The sequence below is a fragment of the Quercus suber genome, unplaced genomic scaffold (genome assembly GCF_002906115.3).
Source record: "Quercus suber isolate HL8 unplaced genomic scaffold, Cork oak 2.0 scaffold_298, whole genome shotgun sequence".
In the NCBI taxonomy this organism is placed as follows: domain Eukaryota; kingdom Viridiplantae; phylum Streptophyta; class Magnoliopsida; order Fagales; family Fagaceae; genus Quercus; species Quercus suber.
The window spans coordinates 846,270-859,395 of record NW_027069754.1 but is presented as its reverse complement, the minus strand read 5'-3'; the positions used below and the strand labels follow the sequence as shown (position 1 = coordinate 859,395).

Below are 13,126 nucleotides of genomic sequence, written 5' to 3'. Positions count from 1 at the left end.
AGGTTGTATTATCTCAATGACAATCATGAATCTGACATTGTGATTCACATACTTAGAAGTTAGAACTTCTATTAAGTGACCTGATGAATTCACATGAACATATGCTGTGCCAAGTAAACAATACGTATGTAATGTACAACAGTATGAAATAATATAATAAAGAAACAAATAAACAAAGTAATATTATGGCCAATAAGAAGAGTCAATTGCAGAAAAGTAATTCAATTGACTAAGCCAGAACTGAAAATTTGAGGTTTATACTCTTAAAGAGAAACCAGTAAGTTTAGTAAGTTTACAGATAATTTTGTGATATTTTATGTAAAACTATTTTAGAGAATGTTGTACATATACATTTTGAGATATTAAAAATTAGTTTAGTAATTGATCACTACACATTTGTAACATGAAAATCAACTAATTTGTATTGTATTCGCATATTGCATACAATAAAATGAAAATATGTTCAACTCTCTCACCGTCTTCCACTCATCAATAGTGCGACATTAAGATATGGTGTGGGGAAGTACATATGCGTGTCTTATAGATGATTTAAAACCATTGTAGAAATGTAATATAAGGTTTTACATTGCACACCAAATATTTTATCTACTTATATATCCAAAATAAAAACAATCCAACCAAATTACCCAAACCTAAATCACATTTAAGCCCCTAATTTAAAAAGAAAAAAGAAAAAAATTACTTGTAGGGGTTTTGACCGCTTGATGGTGGTGGGAGGCTAGTTTGACGGAGGTGGAGGCCCCTCAAATTTATCTCTCTCTCCCTTACAAATGTTTTGCCAATCTCAAGTATTTTATTTTGGTAATAGTGAAACAATGCGTTTTATTTAACAATCCACAACATTTTTATGTTTCTTTATCTCTCCTTAGGGACTTATTTGATTAGTTTTTTTTTTTTTTTTTGGCTTCAATTTAGTTATTATTATTAGTCCATAATTATTATTATTTTTTATTTTGTTTTTAATACCAAAACAATGGGTATGCTAAAAGACATAAAGAACTGAAAAAAGTGTGGTATAAGCTTAAGCGATTAATGAGATAACAATAAACATAAGTTAATGTGAACTTTTTGGTAGCAGTAAAAAAAAAAAAAAAACAAAATGAAAAGAGATTTTTTTTTTTTTAAGTTAAATGCAAAATTAGAGCACCACATAACAGGACCTCATGTTCTCCCGTATGAGTTATCTGATTATATATATATACACAAGAATGTCAGACCAAACTAATATTGTATCTCATGTATGAAAAAACTAATTATGTATAGCTATGTGCTCATTGAAGCTTTATGCTCATTGAAGCTTTATGCTTGCTTATTCCAAAATATGAAAATTCGCCCCTCTTGGCATTACCTTTTAATCTTTTATTGATAATGTTGCTTTTGTTTGTAATTGTATGGCTTCTAGCAGTTCGGTTCTTAAGGCATTATAGATGTACTACCTTCACTATTACGCAGGCTTCGTTGTGCTTGTGCCCATTACATTGTGGCCCATGGAAATGCAATCTCCCAGGGTGGCCTATACGACTTTTTGAGCAAATTTTCTCGTTATTCACGAGTTGGTTTATTTAATTGGTTATATGATTTCCATTTTAAGTCCAAACTTCAAAATAGTGCTGCATATGTTATGGCAACTAATATGATATCCAGATTGTCTAGATTGGTATTGGACTAGTGGACCAAATAAGACCGAATGGACTGAATAGGACCAAAGTAGACAAAATAGACCGAATATGACCGATGTGGACATAATGGACCGAATATGACCAAAGTGAACAGAATGGACTGAATAGAACCAAAGTGGACTGAATATGACTAAATTGGACCGAATCAAAGTGGACCAAATAAGACCGAATGGACTGAATAGGACCAAAGTAGAAAATATAGACCAAATATGACCGATGTGGACATAATGGACCGAATATAACCAAAGTGAACAGAATGGACTGAATAGAACCAAAGTGGACTAAATATGACTAAATTGGACCGAATAAGACCAAATTGGACCAAATAATATAAATTAGACCGAATATGACCGAAGTGAACAAAATGGACCGATTAGGACCTAAGTAAGCCAAATAAGACCAAATTGGACCAAAGTGGACCGAATAGAACCGAAGTGGACTGAATAGGACTAATGTGGACCGAATAGCATTGAATAGAACCAAAGTGGAGTGAAGTACACAACAAAAATATAAAAGAAACACATTTGTAGTGGTAAAATTTGGTTTAAAAATCAAATAATTAAATAATGATGTTGTGAAGCCTTCAAAGTGAGGTAGCAAATATAGATATAGAATATATACATGTATATATGATATTAAGTTTTATTTATTCATTCTTATTTAATGATGCAATTCATGCATCATAAATTAATATAGGACACTTATTGTTTGGCATCTTATAGTCAATCAATGTATTTGGAATCATAAAAAAGGGTGCTCATAATTGACATTGTAATTGAATTTATGGTTTGATTGCATGGGGTCTACTCATATATGGCATGTGAAGATTGGATGATCTTATTGCACTTGGTCATGGTGTGTTTCTTCTTCTATATGTCTCGCTGATGTTTCCAGCATGGGTTTCCCATGGCTTGAAAGTTGAAATTAGTCAAAGTACAACTACAATGTTGTTTAATTTTTCTACAAGAGCTTGCTTCTTGTATAGATGTATGGGTCGAGTTTAGTCTAATTCTTTTAATCATTTATTATTTATAGGAGAGTAAGTCGGTTACACATCCTTTACTGTGAAGGAATTTGCGTTGCATGCAAACATGCCTTGGAAGCAAGTCAAAGACTTGTGTAGTGGGCCTTTTTGTTATATTGGGCTGGGCTGCCTCCTGCGATATTGGACCCAAATATTCTGAGTAAGAGAGTTGAGACCGGTCCAACTGCAACTCAATTTGGTCCGGCTTGTATACAAACTATGACTCGTTTGCCAAGGGCAAGCTTACGGTAGGCAAAGCTATTTTGGATGAGTCGTGGCAGGCAGACATGATAATAATAAAACAAAAGAAAGTACTTCGGCTTCGTAATTAAAGTGAATAAATAACCCCTAATTAAGAAAGATAATCATAATAACAACAATAACTTTTATAAAGAAAGCAAGGGGAATAAGTGGGTAGTATATGGGCTAATAAAAAAAAAAATTAGATCAAATTTGATCCACTGGACCAAAACAAGAGAGGGAAGAACGTTTCTTCTCAACGCGAATAATCTCCTAAGGAAATCATGCCTAGGAATGGCAACGGGTCGAGTTCGGGCCAGGTTTTTTATACCCGAACCCGACCCGCAGGTCTGCCCCAAAAAACCGGACCTGACCCGTTTATTAAACGGATTTTTTTTCTTTACCCCAAACCTAGCCCGTCGGGTACCCGTGGGCCCCGCAGGCCCCATCAGCCATGCCACGATTTAGGCCTAAACCATGGCCCAATCTAAAAAAAAAAAATTCTGCCTAAAGCCCATACCGTGGCCCAAAAATTTTTTAAAAAAAATGTTTGCCCAAATTTTTTGAGAATGTGTTTGCCCAGATTCAAGCCTTGAATATGGGCAAACACATTCTCATAAATTTTTTTTTTTTTGTACTAGCAGGAGTATACTTAGGTAGAGAAAATCAAAGAAATCAAATGAGAAAATTGAAAAATAAAAAGAACCACCAGGAAATCATGGATGAACAATGACAAAAGATTTACGATTTTCCCTTTCAAAATCACAAAAACAAACACAAATCCTAACCCAAACACAAACCCAAAAATTTCAAATTTATAATTTTCCCATTCAAAATCACAAACACAAACACAAATTCAGATTTATGATTTTTCCCATTTAAAATCACAAACACAAACACAAAAATTTCAGATTTATGTTTTCCCTTTCAAAATCACAAACACAAACACAAATCCTAACACAATCACAAACAACTCACATGACTGAGATGAAATGAACCCAGAAAATAAAAAGAAAAAAAAAGATAGAGAACAAGGTGGTCCAGTGGAGACAAATGGAGGAAGCGAGGCGGCTGGAGGTGCAATGATGGCTGGCGGTAAAGGGCTTCAGGCTAATCATGCTGGCGGTGACAAATGTTCAGGCTGGCTGTGACAAATCGGAGGTTGGGGGTGATGAAGAGGGACTAACCAAGTGAGAGTGGGAGAGGAGAAAAAGAGTAGGCAGGCGGCTTAACATCAGAGTGATTGTGTCAAATGGGAATATGGGGTTAGGGTTTTTTTTTTTTTTACTTTTATATATATATATACTAGGGTATTTTAGTATTTTTAACTTATATATAAACGGGTCGGGTCAGGGCCGAGTTCGGGCCGGGTTTTTGCAAAAACCCAGACCCGACCCTGACCTACTTTAGGTTTTTTTTTTTAAAACCCATACCCGACCCTATAATTTATCGGGCTGGGTAAAATTCGACCCATTAAGGTCGGGCCAAGCTGGGTATCCGCGGGTCGGATATAAATTGCCATCCCTAATCATGCCATGGAAATTAATCACTTTGAAGGAAACGAATCTGAATGGTTAGTGCCCCCCTTTTGCTTTTGGCAGAGAGTAGGACTTTGAGAGGGAGAGAGGGAATCAACCTATTGGTGTATGCCTACCGATCTAACTCTCTATTTTTCTTTTCTTCCTTTTTATAGTTTTCCTCTTATCTTTCTTTTTTCTTTCTTTCCTCAATACTTGTTTTCTATTTCGTGGTTTTTCTTAGAGGTTCATATTACCGTGATTGTGTTGTTGTCCCCAGTGCACAGCAAGGGCCTTCTTTTATAGTGTCTGTCGTGACCAGGTTTTACTATTTTAGCCCATAACCACCTTTGTCTGATTTGAATGTACTTGCCGACCACCACTGATCCGTCTATGTGCCACTCCCCATCACCAGACAAAGAAGACTATTTTGTTTGTTAGTCTACCGTGGCACCCTTTCCTGCTACGGTGTGGGTGTCCTTTCTCCCTATCCCTCATGGCATGCACCTAGTGGTTCCAACTTAGCCTTGCTTCTTTTGGGTGGTATGTTATCCCAGCAGGACACTTCCCCCAAAAGAGCCTGAGCAGGAACCTTAGAATAGGTTTTTTCCCTCTCCCCACCGCCAAACCATGCCCTCTTACCTCTGACCCATGACCTTACCATGTCTCGTATTGGCTGGGTATAGGCTGGTGATGTCTGGACCTTACGCGTGCCTCACTTCCATGTGTGTCCAAAATCTACCTGCTGCTCATGCGTTCGCCGTGGTCTGCGAGCTTGCCTGCACAGTCTGCCGTCCGTCCTTGACCTCTTGTGTGAGCTGTTTTCTAATTTTCTGCTCCTCTTAAGGGCTGGGCTTTATTTGATATTGGGTTTTGCCTTCTTTCAGCCTACTCCTTGACTGCTATCATTTCCTGCCATATCACTCTGTCATTCCTTTTGTGACCCAATCCTGCTAAGCCTCTTTGGGCCTGCTGTTTATTCTTCCCCCAGTGGCTCAGTATGGCCATTGGTTTTTTATTACATTGCTTGCGGGGCTGGGGTTTATTTGATATTGAGTTTTGCCTTCTTTCAGCCTACTCCTTGACTGCTATCATTTCCTGTCATATCACTTTGTCATTCCTTTTGTGACATTTATTTGACCCAATCCTGCTAGCCTTCTTTGGGCCTGCTGTTTATTCTTCCCCCAGTGGCTCAATATGGCCATTGGTCTTTTATTACGTTGCTTGCGGGCTCTAATGTCCCATTTGTTTTCTCTTGGGCATCCTTGGCCCTTTTCCTAACTCTGTATCCCCATGGGCTTTTACTAATTTCATTGGGCTTCCCTGATCCAATTACCTTATCCTCATCTTTGAGGTTCATGAGCTTGCCATCAACCCCTAACTTTCTTTGCTTGCATTACTTCAGGCCTGCCATGGCCCATTCTCACTTTTCTACATCATATACTGCCCATGGGTTTGCTATTTCTCTCTTTCCAGGCTCCTTTAAGCCCATTTACCTCCTCAAGACCCATTTGTTTATTTCATGGACCTGTGATCTATTATTTCTACCGCTTGGGCTTAATGGTTTTTCTATCTATTTACCAACTCCGTTTTCCCCGTGTTGCTGGGCTTCTCCTTTCCTTTTGACTTCCAAAATGACCATCAACAACTTGTATGCCACTCTAAGAAAAACAATTCCTAATGGGAATCTAAATACAAGTTATGAATTGGATATTAAAAGGAGTGGTTGACATTTGATTAGTTTTTGTTAAATAAATAAGAAATTAAAAAAAAATAAAAATCATGTGAAAAATTGTAAGGCTACCAAAACTTATGTGACATAATATGGAAGACTTCAAAAAAAGTCAAACGTCTTCAGCTATTATATATTAATATAGATATTGATGTGTTATGCAATATGACTAGAAAAAGATTTAACTGTGTTGTACAACATTAGCTAATGCTTTTGATGTGGTGTATGATTAACAAAATTTAAAACTGTGGAGGAAGCATTCATGGGCAAGTAATTGACGCTCGGCCATGATGAAATAAAATTCTTATTCATCAAAATAGAAATTGATGCTGGGAGAATTGAACTTGTTGCAGGTCACTCTCAACTTGACTTCTTCATTGATTCGTCGAGTGCATTCAATCTTTCAACAAGCGGGGGATGAGAATAACGATAAGCTGAGTACCATGGATCTGTGTTCACAACTGACAGGTTACAGTCCTGAAAGCATAGTTGCAAAAACTTTCAATTAGTAGGAAGTAACTCAATAAGAATGATCACACATTCACTAAGCTAATGAAGATCAAGTGCTGTGTTATTGTTGAACTTATGATACCAATCTTTGACCATTGTGCCATCCTTTGAGCCATTATGTGCATTATTAAAGTTTAACCCACCTGAAGTTTTATAAGACCTGCCCGGAGTGCTCTTCCGTAACCTAAGTTCTTGGCAAAAGCATCAGCCTGAGTCCACAATAAGCCAAATAGATGGTACAAGTTAGCACCAAAATAGATAGGAGAAAAGGAAAAAGGTTCTAGTATCAGAAATAATTGAGATATGTAAGATGCCAGAAACTCTGCAATAAAAACTGTCATTAACCTTAAATTCAGAAGATCTGCTTAAAAGATTCATGCAGAATTCAAGAAGGCGCTGGACAGGCATCACAATGTGCTATTAACAAGAAACAATTACATAAGATAATTAGTTCCTCAATTGAAAATTGGCAATAGTTCAATAATGCAATATATTTATTGCAACTAACTAAAACACCATGGCCTATATTCTACATATGTCTATGAACTTTCAAAAGACTAACTTTCCCATGTATTTTTCCCCACCATTATATTCTATCCAAATAAAAACGTACAAAATATTTACATCACTGCATTTCTATGTTCAAACCTGATAGATGTAGAACCCGATAACTACAGGCTGTGTATCAAATCCAAATATTTGAAACAAAGCATTTGACTGCCTCACGAAGAAAAATAATCCTAATTGCAGGAGTGCAGGTACCTGAATGCATTTATATGAAAAACAAAATCAGATCAACCATTAGATCTCTCAGCTTCATTAGTTAAAGCATCTCAATAAAATTAAGGACGCAAGTACTAAGACAAGTAGAGAGGAATTCCATGAGCAAACCTGCATTGCCACAAATGCATAAACTGTATGATTGAGTTTCCAGTGTCCCATTTCGTGGGCAATTATTGCAGTAATTTCATCTGTGCCCCTGCACTGCAAAAATTTTGTTTGCTTAGCCAGGTGAACCATACCTTCAAGTTCCATAAAACTATCACACACTCAATTTTCCTGAAGCTTCTAAAACAAATATCACAATGACTTCCCGAGTCAAAGAATGACTTTAGAAATTGTTGTGACATATGACTAGAGAAGCACATTCTGTATCCTTAAACCCATTGTACCATATCCATAGAGAATTAAAGATATAACTTTCTTTCTTTTTTTTTAATAGCAAAAGATATAACATTCAACGTTGGGAGAAACATGATAAAATTGGAAAACAAATTAACACAAAACGGATGCTTTTCTTACAAGAGACAATTTAGAGGAAAAGAAGAAGAGGATTTTATGTTCTCCAGTAGGCTATGCTCACAAACCTGCTTAAATAATGCGTCATTGAGTACGATGCTCTTCTTTTGAACTCCAAACATATATGCCTGCACACATTGATTAAAAAAAACTAATATCACGTCTGCAGGATATAAATAAATGAAAGTGCAAAATGAATACATTCATGACCCAAGACTATGGAATACATGTTTAAGAGCTTATATGTAAGGATGAATTTGCTGTTGTTGTAGTTTCCTCGAGCCATATGACATTACTATATACTCAAAATGACTAGTCAATTTATAATTAGGCTTCTCATAATCAATTATATAACTCAGCTCAACCTAGTAAACGTCTGATATGAGACTCACACATCCGCACAACACATACTTTTCCAATCCAATACGCATAATCCAGGGTATGACATTATGAGTTGCCATTCCAAAGTACTTCATGTAAACAACTGTCAACATTTGTTATGGACTAGGAAACCAAATTAAATAATAATAATAATCAACCAGATATATCATATTATTTGTACAATTATACCAAATAAAAAACACATGATATTGTGATGTTTTGTCTGTTGGAATAAAAAGCTACAAAAGAAAGAAGAATAAGTATGGAGTTGAATTCTCACATGGCTGTGTGTTGTCCTTCCGGATCCATCCTCAACAAATATCTTTTCCAATGGAAAATTTAGGGAGGCTGCCAGATTCACAATTTTCCTTCTGAGCTCCCCATTTGGAAGCTGTTTAAGGAAAATGGTTAGGAAAAGTGTAAAAGGGAAATGATAAGCAACAATTTAGAAGGGACACTTATATTGCAATGATACATTGCAGATGTTAATGAATGTTAGTAGGAGTTTTTTTTTTTCTCACAATAGGCAGCTACAGTAACTCACTGGGGTGAACTTGTTGAAAAGAGGAGCTATAAAACGAGGATACAGAGTTGTTGTTGCAACAGAACCAAGGAGTGAAAATAACCAAAAGACCAAGTAGGAGCCTCCATTCTGCAGCATGGCAAAAAAATGTGAGTAAATGCTGTATTAGAAAAATGTATTTAGTACTTAGGAGTTGCATTTATTCGAAGGAAAGTACCTGTACTATCCCTACAGCTGCAGCAACAATTGGAGCTCCAAGTAGCAAACTAATGCATTGTCCTAGTAACCACTCCTTTAAGAATTGCCCTATTGTTTTCTGATATATTCAGGAAAATATCTAAGGACCTTGCCCAATAAATTTGGGAAAATAATTATAATGTATGTGAAGCTTGACAATGTAACTTGAGGTTGAAACAAAAGAGAAGTATTCTTACTTCATTGGAACCATGGCGGGCTTCAATTACAAAGGTGGAGTACAAAGAAAATGGAAATTCAAAAATCTGCACGAGAAATTACAATAAATCATCATCATCAATTTCGTAAAACAAAGGTTGGAGCTAATTGAATATGCTTATATTCTATTCTATAATCCTATACCTCATAGAGAAAGCAAACAAAACATGGGCTAATTTGAAGTGTTCTTAAATTTTGTTATAGGCTTATAGCGTTATATTTCTATCAATTGTGTCACATTTATTTTCTTGCCTAGCAAAAATGGTGATATGTTGTCACTTATTTTATGGCATTTGGTGAGACAAAAAATGACAGCAGGAAACCATAATGGTAATGAGGGATTTGGATCCTCTCCATTTTCAAGTAAATTAGAAAGTGTTCATTTAATGGCTATGATTTAAAGTGGATTAAATGTAGGATATAGATTGTGTCAAATCATTTAAAATTTAACTGTGGTTCAATTTTATGATTTACTTCACTTTAAATTTCACTTGGAAAATAGAGAGGATCCTTATCCATGAGTTAGGGACTTAGAGCTGTGCAACAAGCCCGCCTCGCTCATCCACTACTCCGGCCCATATCAACCCATGCAAGTTTATTACGTTGGGGTGGTGCGGGTTGGCAGTTTTGACATCAAAATATCAAGTCGATTTGACTTAAAAGTTGAGATTTTTCTAAACCACAAGAACCGGCCCCTACACCTATGGATGAAATAAATATTGGCAATATTAGAAAAGATGAGGTAACTTTGGTGTGATAAGCTCATAGTTACATATTGTTATGGTTAAAGAATGTTGACCAAAGCGAAGCAAGATCTATTTATGTTAAGGAATGTTAAAAATATACATAATGTGCCAATTCCACACAACCTTCTAGTTGAAACTGCATAGATTTTCAATCGACCAACCGCTTGTAGAGATTGGTTGTAAATTTAGGCTGCGTTTGTTTCAATAATAAATTGAAATAAGAAAACATTTTACACCTGGGTCCATGTTTAGCACCACCTGAAAATAAAGTCAAACTAAAAATAGAATTCAGTTTGGCTGTAAAATATCCTTTCCAACCTGTAAAATCATTTCTGTTTTCATTTTACCTTCAAATGCTTTCCAAAATTACTCACTCCTCACACACTCCTCTCACACACGCACTAACCTCATTTCAGCTCCAGCCCATGCACCAACCTTAACTCCACCCGCAGTCCGACGCCAAGCTCCAGCTGCCAAGCTCCCGCCCAAATCACACCGCCCCACCGCCCAAATCGCACCGCCCCACTGCCTTCCTCTTTTTTCTCACTTCTTCCTCAACTTTTCTTCTCCCTCTTGCTTAACGTCGTCGATCTAGTCGCCACCGACCACTAGCCCACTCCACTCCACTCCACCCCCAAACCCACCCGATCTGGCCACAGCTGTCCTCCATCCACTTTAATCTCTCTCTTTCCCGATTTATCTCTCTTTCCGTCAATCTCTCACTCTTTCTTGCTCCTTCTCCCACAAATATATCATGTATATGTTGTGAATATGTTTTTGTTTTGATTTTTTGTTGTGTTAAGTGTATTTTTTGAAATTTATAGCATTTTCAGAATGTTACTAAACACTGAAAATTGTTTTTCGGACTATTTTCTATTGCAAAACCAAACGTCCGGATTTTAATTTCCTTACGGGAATTCATTTTCCATTGCATTCGTTTTACACTCGGAATTCAATTTACATCGAACCAAATGCAACCTTAAATTTTTCCAACTCATGAATAGTGGTTTGATTAAAAATATTGGCTTTTAACCCACCTAACCCAACCTGTGCCCAATCCTAATTTTTATACATAGTTTATTATCATCCCCAAACATTAATATCTTTCATTATTCTCACTGTCACCCCTTCCTTGCCTCTCCCATCTCTGTATCATCAATATTAGAGTCACTATACTAGAGATGGCAAAATGCCTATATCTCGTCCCACACCTTGACTTGTACTGTTCCTGCCTAGATTTTTCATGCCCCAAAGCGGGTAGGGGTAAGGACAAGACACCCATGATTTGAAGTCCGGTTCATGCATTACTATCCCTAGACCATAACACTATATTTGGCAGTTTGTAAAGGAATGGAATTTACAAGCAGTAAGCAAATTTGTATCAGACCTGAGACAACAAGGTCATGGCTGCTAAGAATGAAAGGGAGTGAAGGATTTCATTCTCTGCATTAAGACCAATACACGACACCAAACTTCCTGACCTCTGCAACAACAAAAAAACGACAATAAGATTCAATCAAACTGTTTTTCCCCCTTTCACTATAGCAGTATAGCACCCACTAATAACTTATACCTTCCACAGCCAAGGCAGTATATTATGCAGCAATATCATGCAGTCCACCAGTGTGGTTGCAAATTCATGAACAAAGTAGAGACGGCTGTGTAAAGTGTAAACCAGGACAAACGTGTTAAAAAACAATATTATTCCACATGTGATTCACAAAGGCTAAAACCATACTAAGACGAAGATGAAAGCAGAGTTGATATGCAACCTTTTATCAATACTATGAGTTCTGAACTTCCTGAACCTTTCCGGGCTTATCGCGCCTTGGGATATCAGTGGAAGCGTTGGCAGTTTCAGCACTGCATATTGCCTCAGGTCTAGATATGTTTCAAAAAGGTACAGCAAGAACATAACGCCTATGAAAACAGGTTGTGTTAGTGAATTTGTTAGTTAAAATAATCAAATATGACTCTAAATGGTTAAAAAGTTCAGAGAGAAAGAAACAGGTTTTAAAGATAAAAAAGAAACATATATACATTGAAGAAAGAGACAGAAAATGCACACAAAAAAAAAATGGTGTTGAACACATGGTTTTAACTTTAAATCAGCTATAAGAATTCATAAAACGAACTACAACATATAAAATAAAGGACATGCAGACGAAATTTGAGAGTGACTTAGGAACAAGATGAAAGAAAAGGACTTTACCCACTACAGCTTCGATAACCAAGAATTCCATTGCATGCAGGACTTTACCCACTATTTTATATTGAAAATCTCAATACAATGAAGGAAGGAAATGAGATTTTCAGGCACAGGCTAAAGCAAATACTGTGAATCTTTTTATAGAGAAAAATGGTGTACAACGAAGGTTTGTGAATTTGAAAATACTGTAGGAGGGAAAAGTGAGAGATTTGCTATATTAAGTAAGTAAGGTTGGATATAATTTGATTAATTGTATCCTGAAAAATAAATAAACAAAAATAGTTATAAAATACAGTCCGCAGGCCCCCTTTTTTTCTTTTTTCTTTTTCTTTTTTTTCTTTTTGCTGAATTCAGGCCATTTATGTAAAATGACTTGAATTGGGTAAAATTGATTCAGTTTTACCCACAAGGGCCTAGCCCAACTTATATGCTCTATTTCAACCTGTGATTGGCCCAATTCTATTCTCTTCTCTAAAATACTGCTATAAACTCTAAAAAATGAATTTAGCTCTTGCTTAACCAAAAAGAATTTAACACTTTACCAATCATTTCATTTTTCAGGAAAAAAGAAAAAGAAATAGAAGTTATCATTGAAAATAAATGATATTGTTTAAAAAAATCAAGCCGTTTGAAAAAATGTTTTCAATCTAATATGGCAAATTATAAATTGAGATATTTTGACGTAATACATACGTTACAAAACGTTAACCTTACGTTTACGCCAACCAAAATATCAGATAAACTCAATCAGCTTGATTAATTAGGTAATGTTTGGGAAGAATAACGCATAAT

At 36.2% G+C, this 13,126-nt stretch overlaps 1 protein-coding gene across 1 annotated transcript; it reads right to left on the bottom strand.

Moving 5' to 3' along the window:
* Positions 1 to 6,555: 6,555 nt before the first annotated feature.
* Positions 6,556 to 12,368, bottom strand: LOC112002247 (CAAX prenyl protease 1 homolog). The gene is made up of 14 exons (XM_024034405.2): positions 12,338 to 12,368; positions 11,898 to 12,045; positions 11,699 to 11,783; positions 11,513 to 11,608; positions 9,361 to 9,426; positions 9,144 to 9,242; positions 8,948 to 9,055; positions 8,684 to 8,794; positions 8,091 to 8,150; positions 7,615 to 7,707; positions 7,372 to 7,485; positions 7,069 to 7,140; positions 6,867 to 6,932; positions 6,556 to 6,690 (listed from the first exon to the last, which is right to left on the bottom strand). The coding sequence occupies exons 1-14, from the start codon at positions 12,366 to 12,368 to the stop codon at positions 6,574 to 6,576; spliced, it is 1,266 nt and encodes a 421-aa protein (XP_023890173.2). The 3' UTR covers positions 6,556 to 6,573.
* Positions 12,369 to 13,126: the final 758 nt, after the last annotated feature.

Coding starts and splice junctions, on each gene's coding strand:
- LOC112002247 (XM_024034405.2), bottom strand. CDS start 12,368: ATGGAATTCTTGGTTATCGAAGCTGTAGTGG. Junction 11,784..11,897: donor ACTCATAGTATTGATAAAAG/GTTGCATATCAA, acceptor CACTTTACACAG/CCGTCTCTACTTTGTTCATG. Junction 9,427..11,512: donor CCATGACCTTGTTGTCTCAG/GTCTGATACAAA, acceptor TTTCTCGTGCAG/ATTTTTGAATTTCCATTTTC.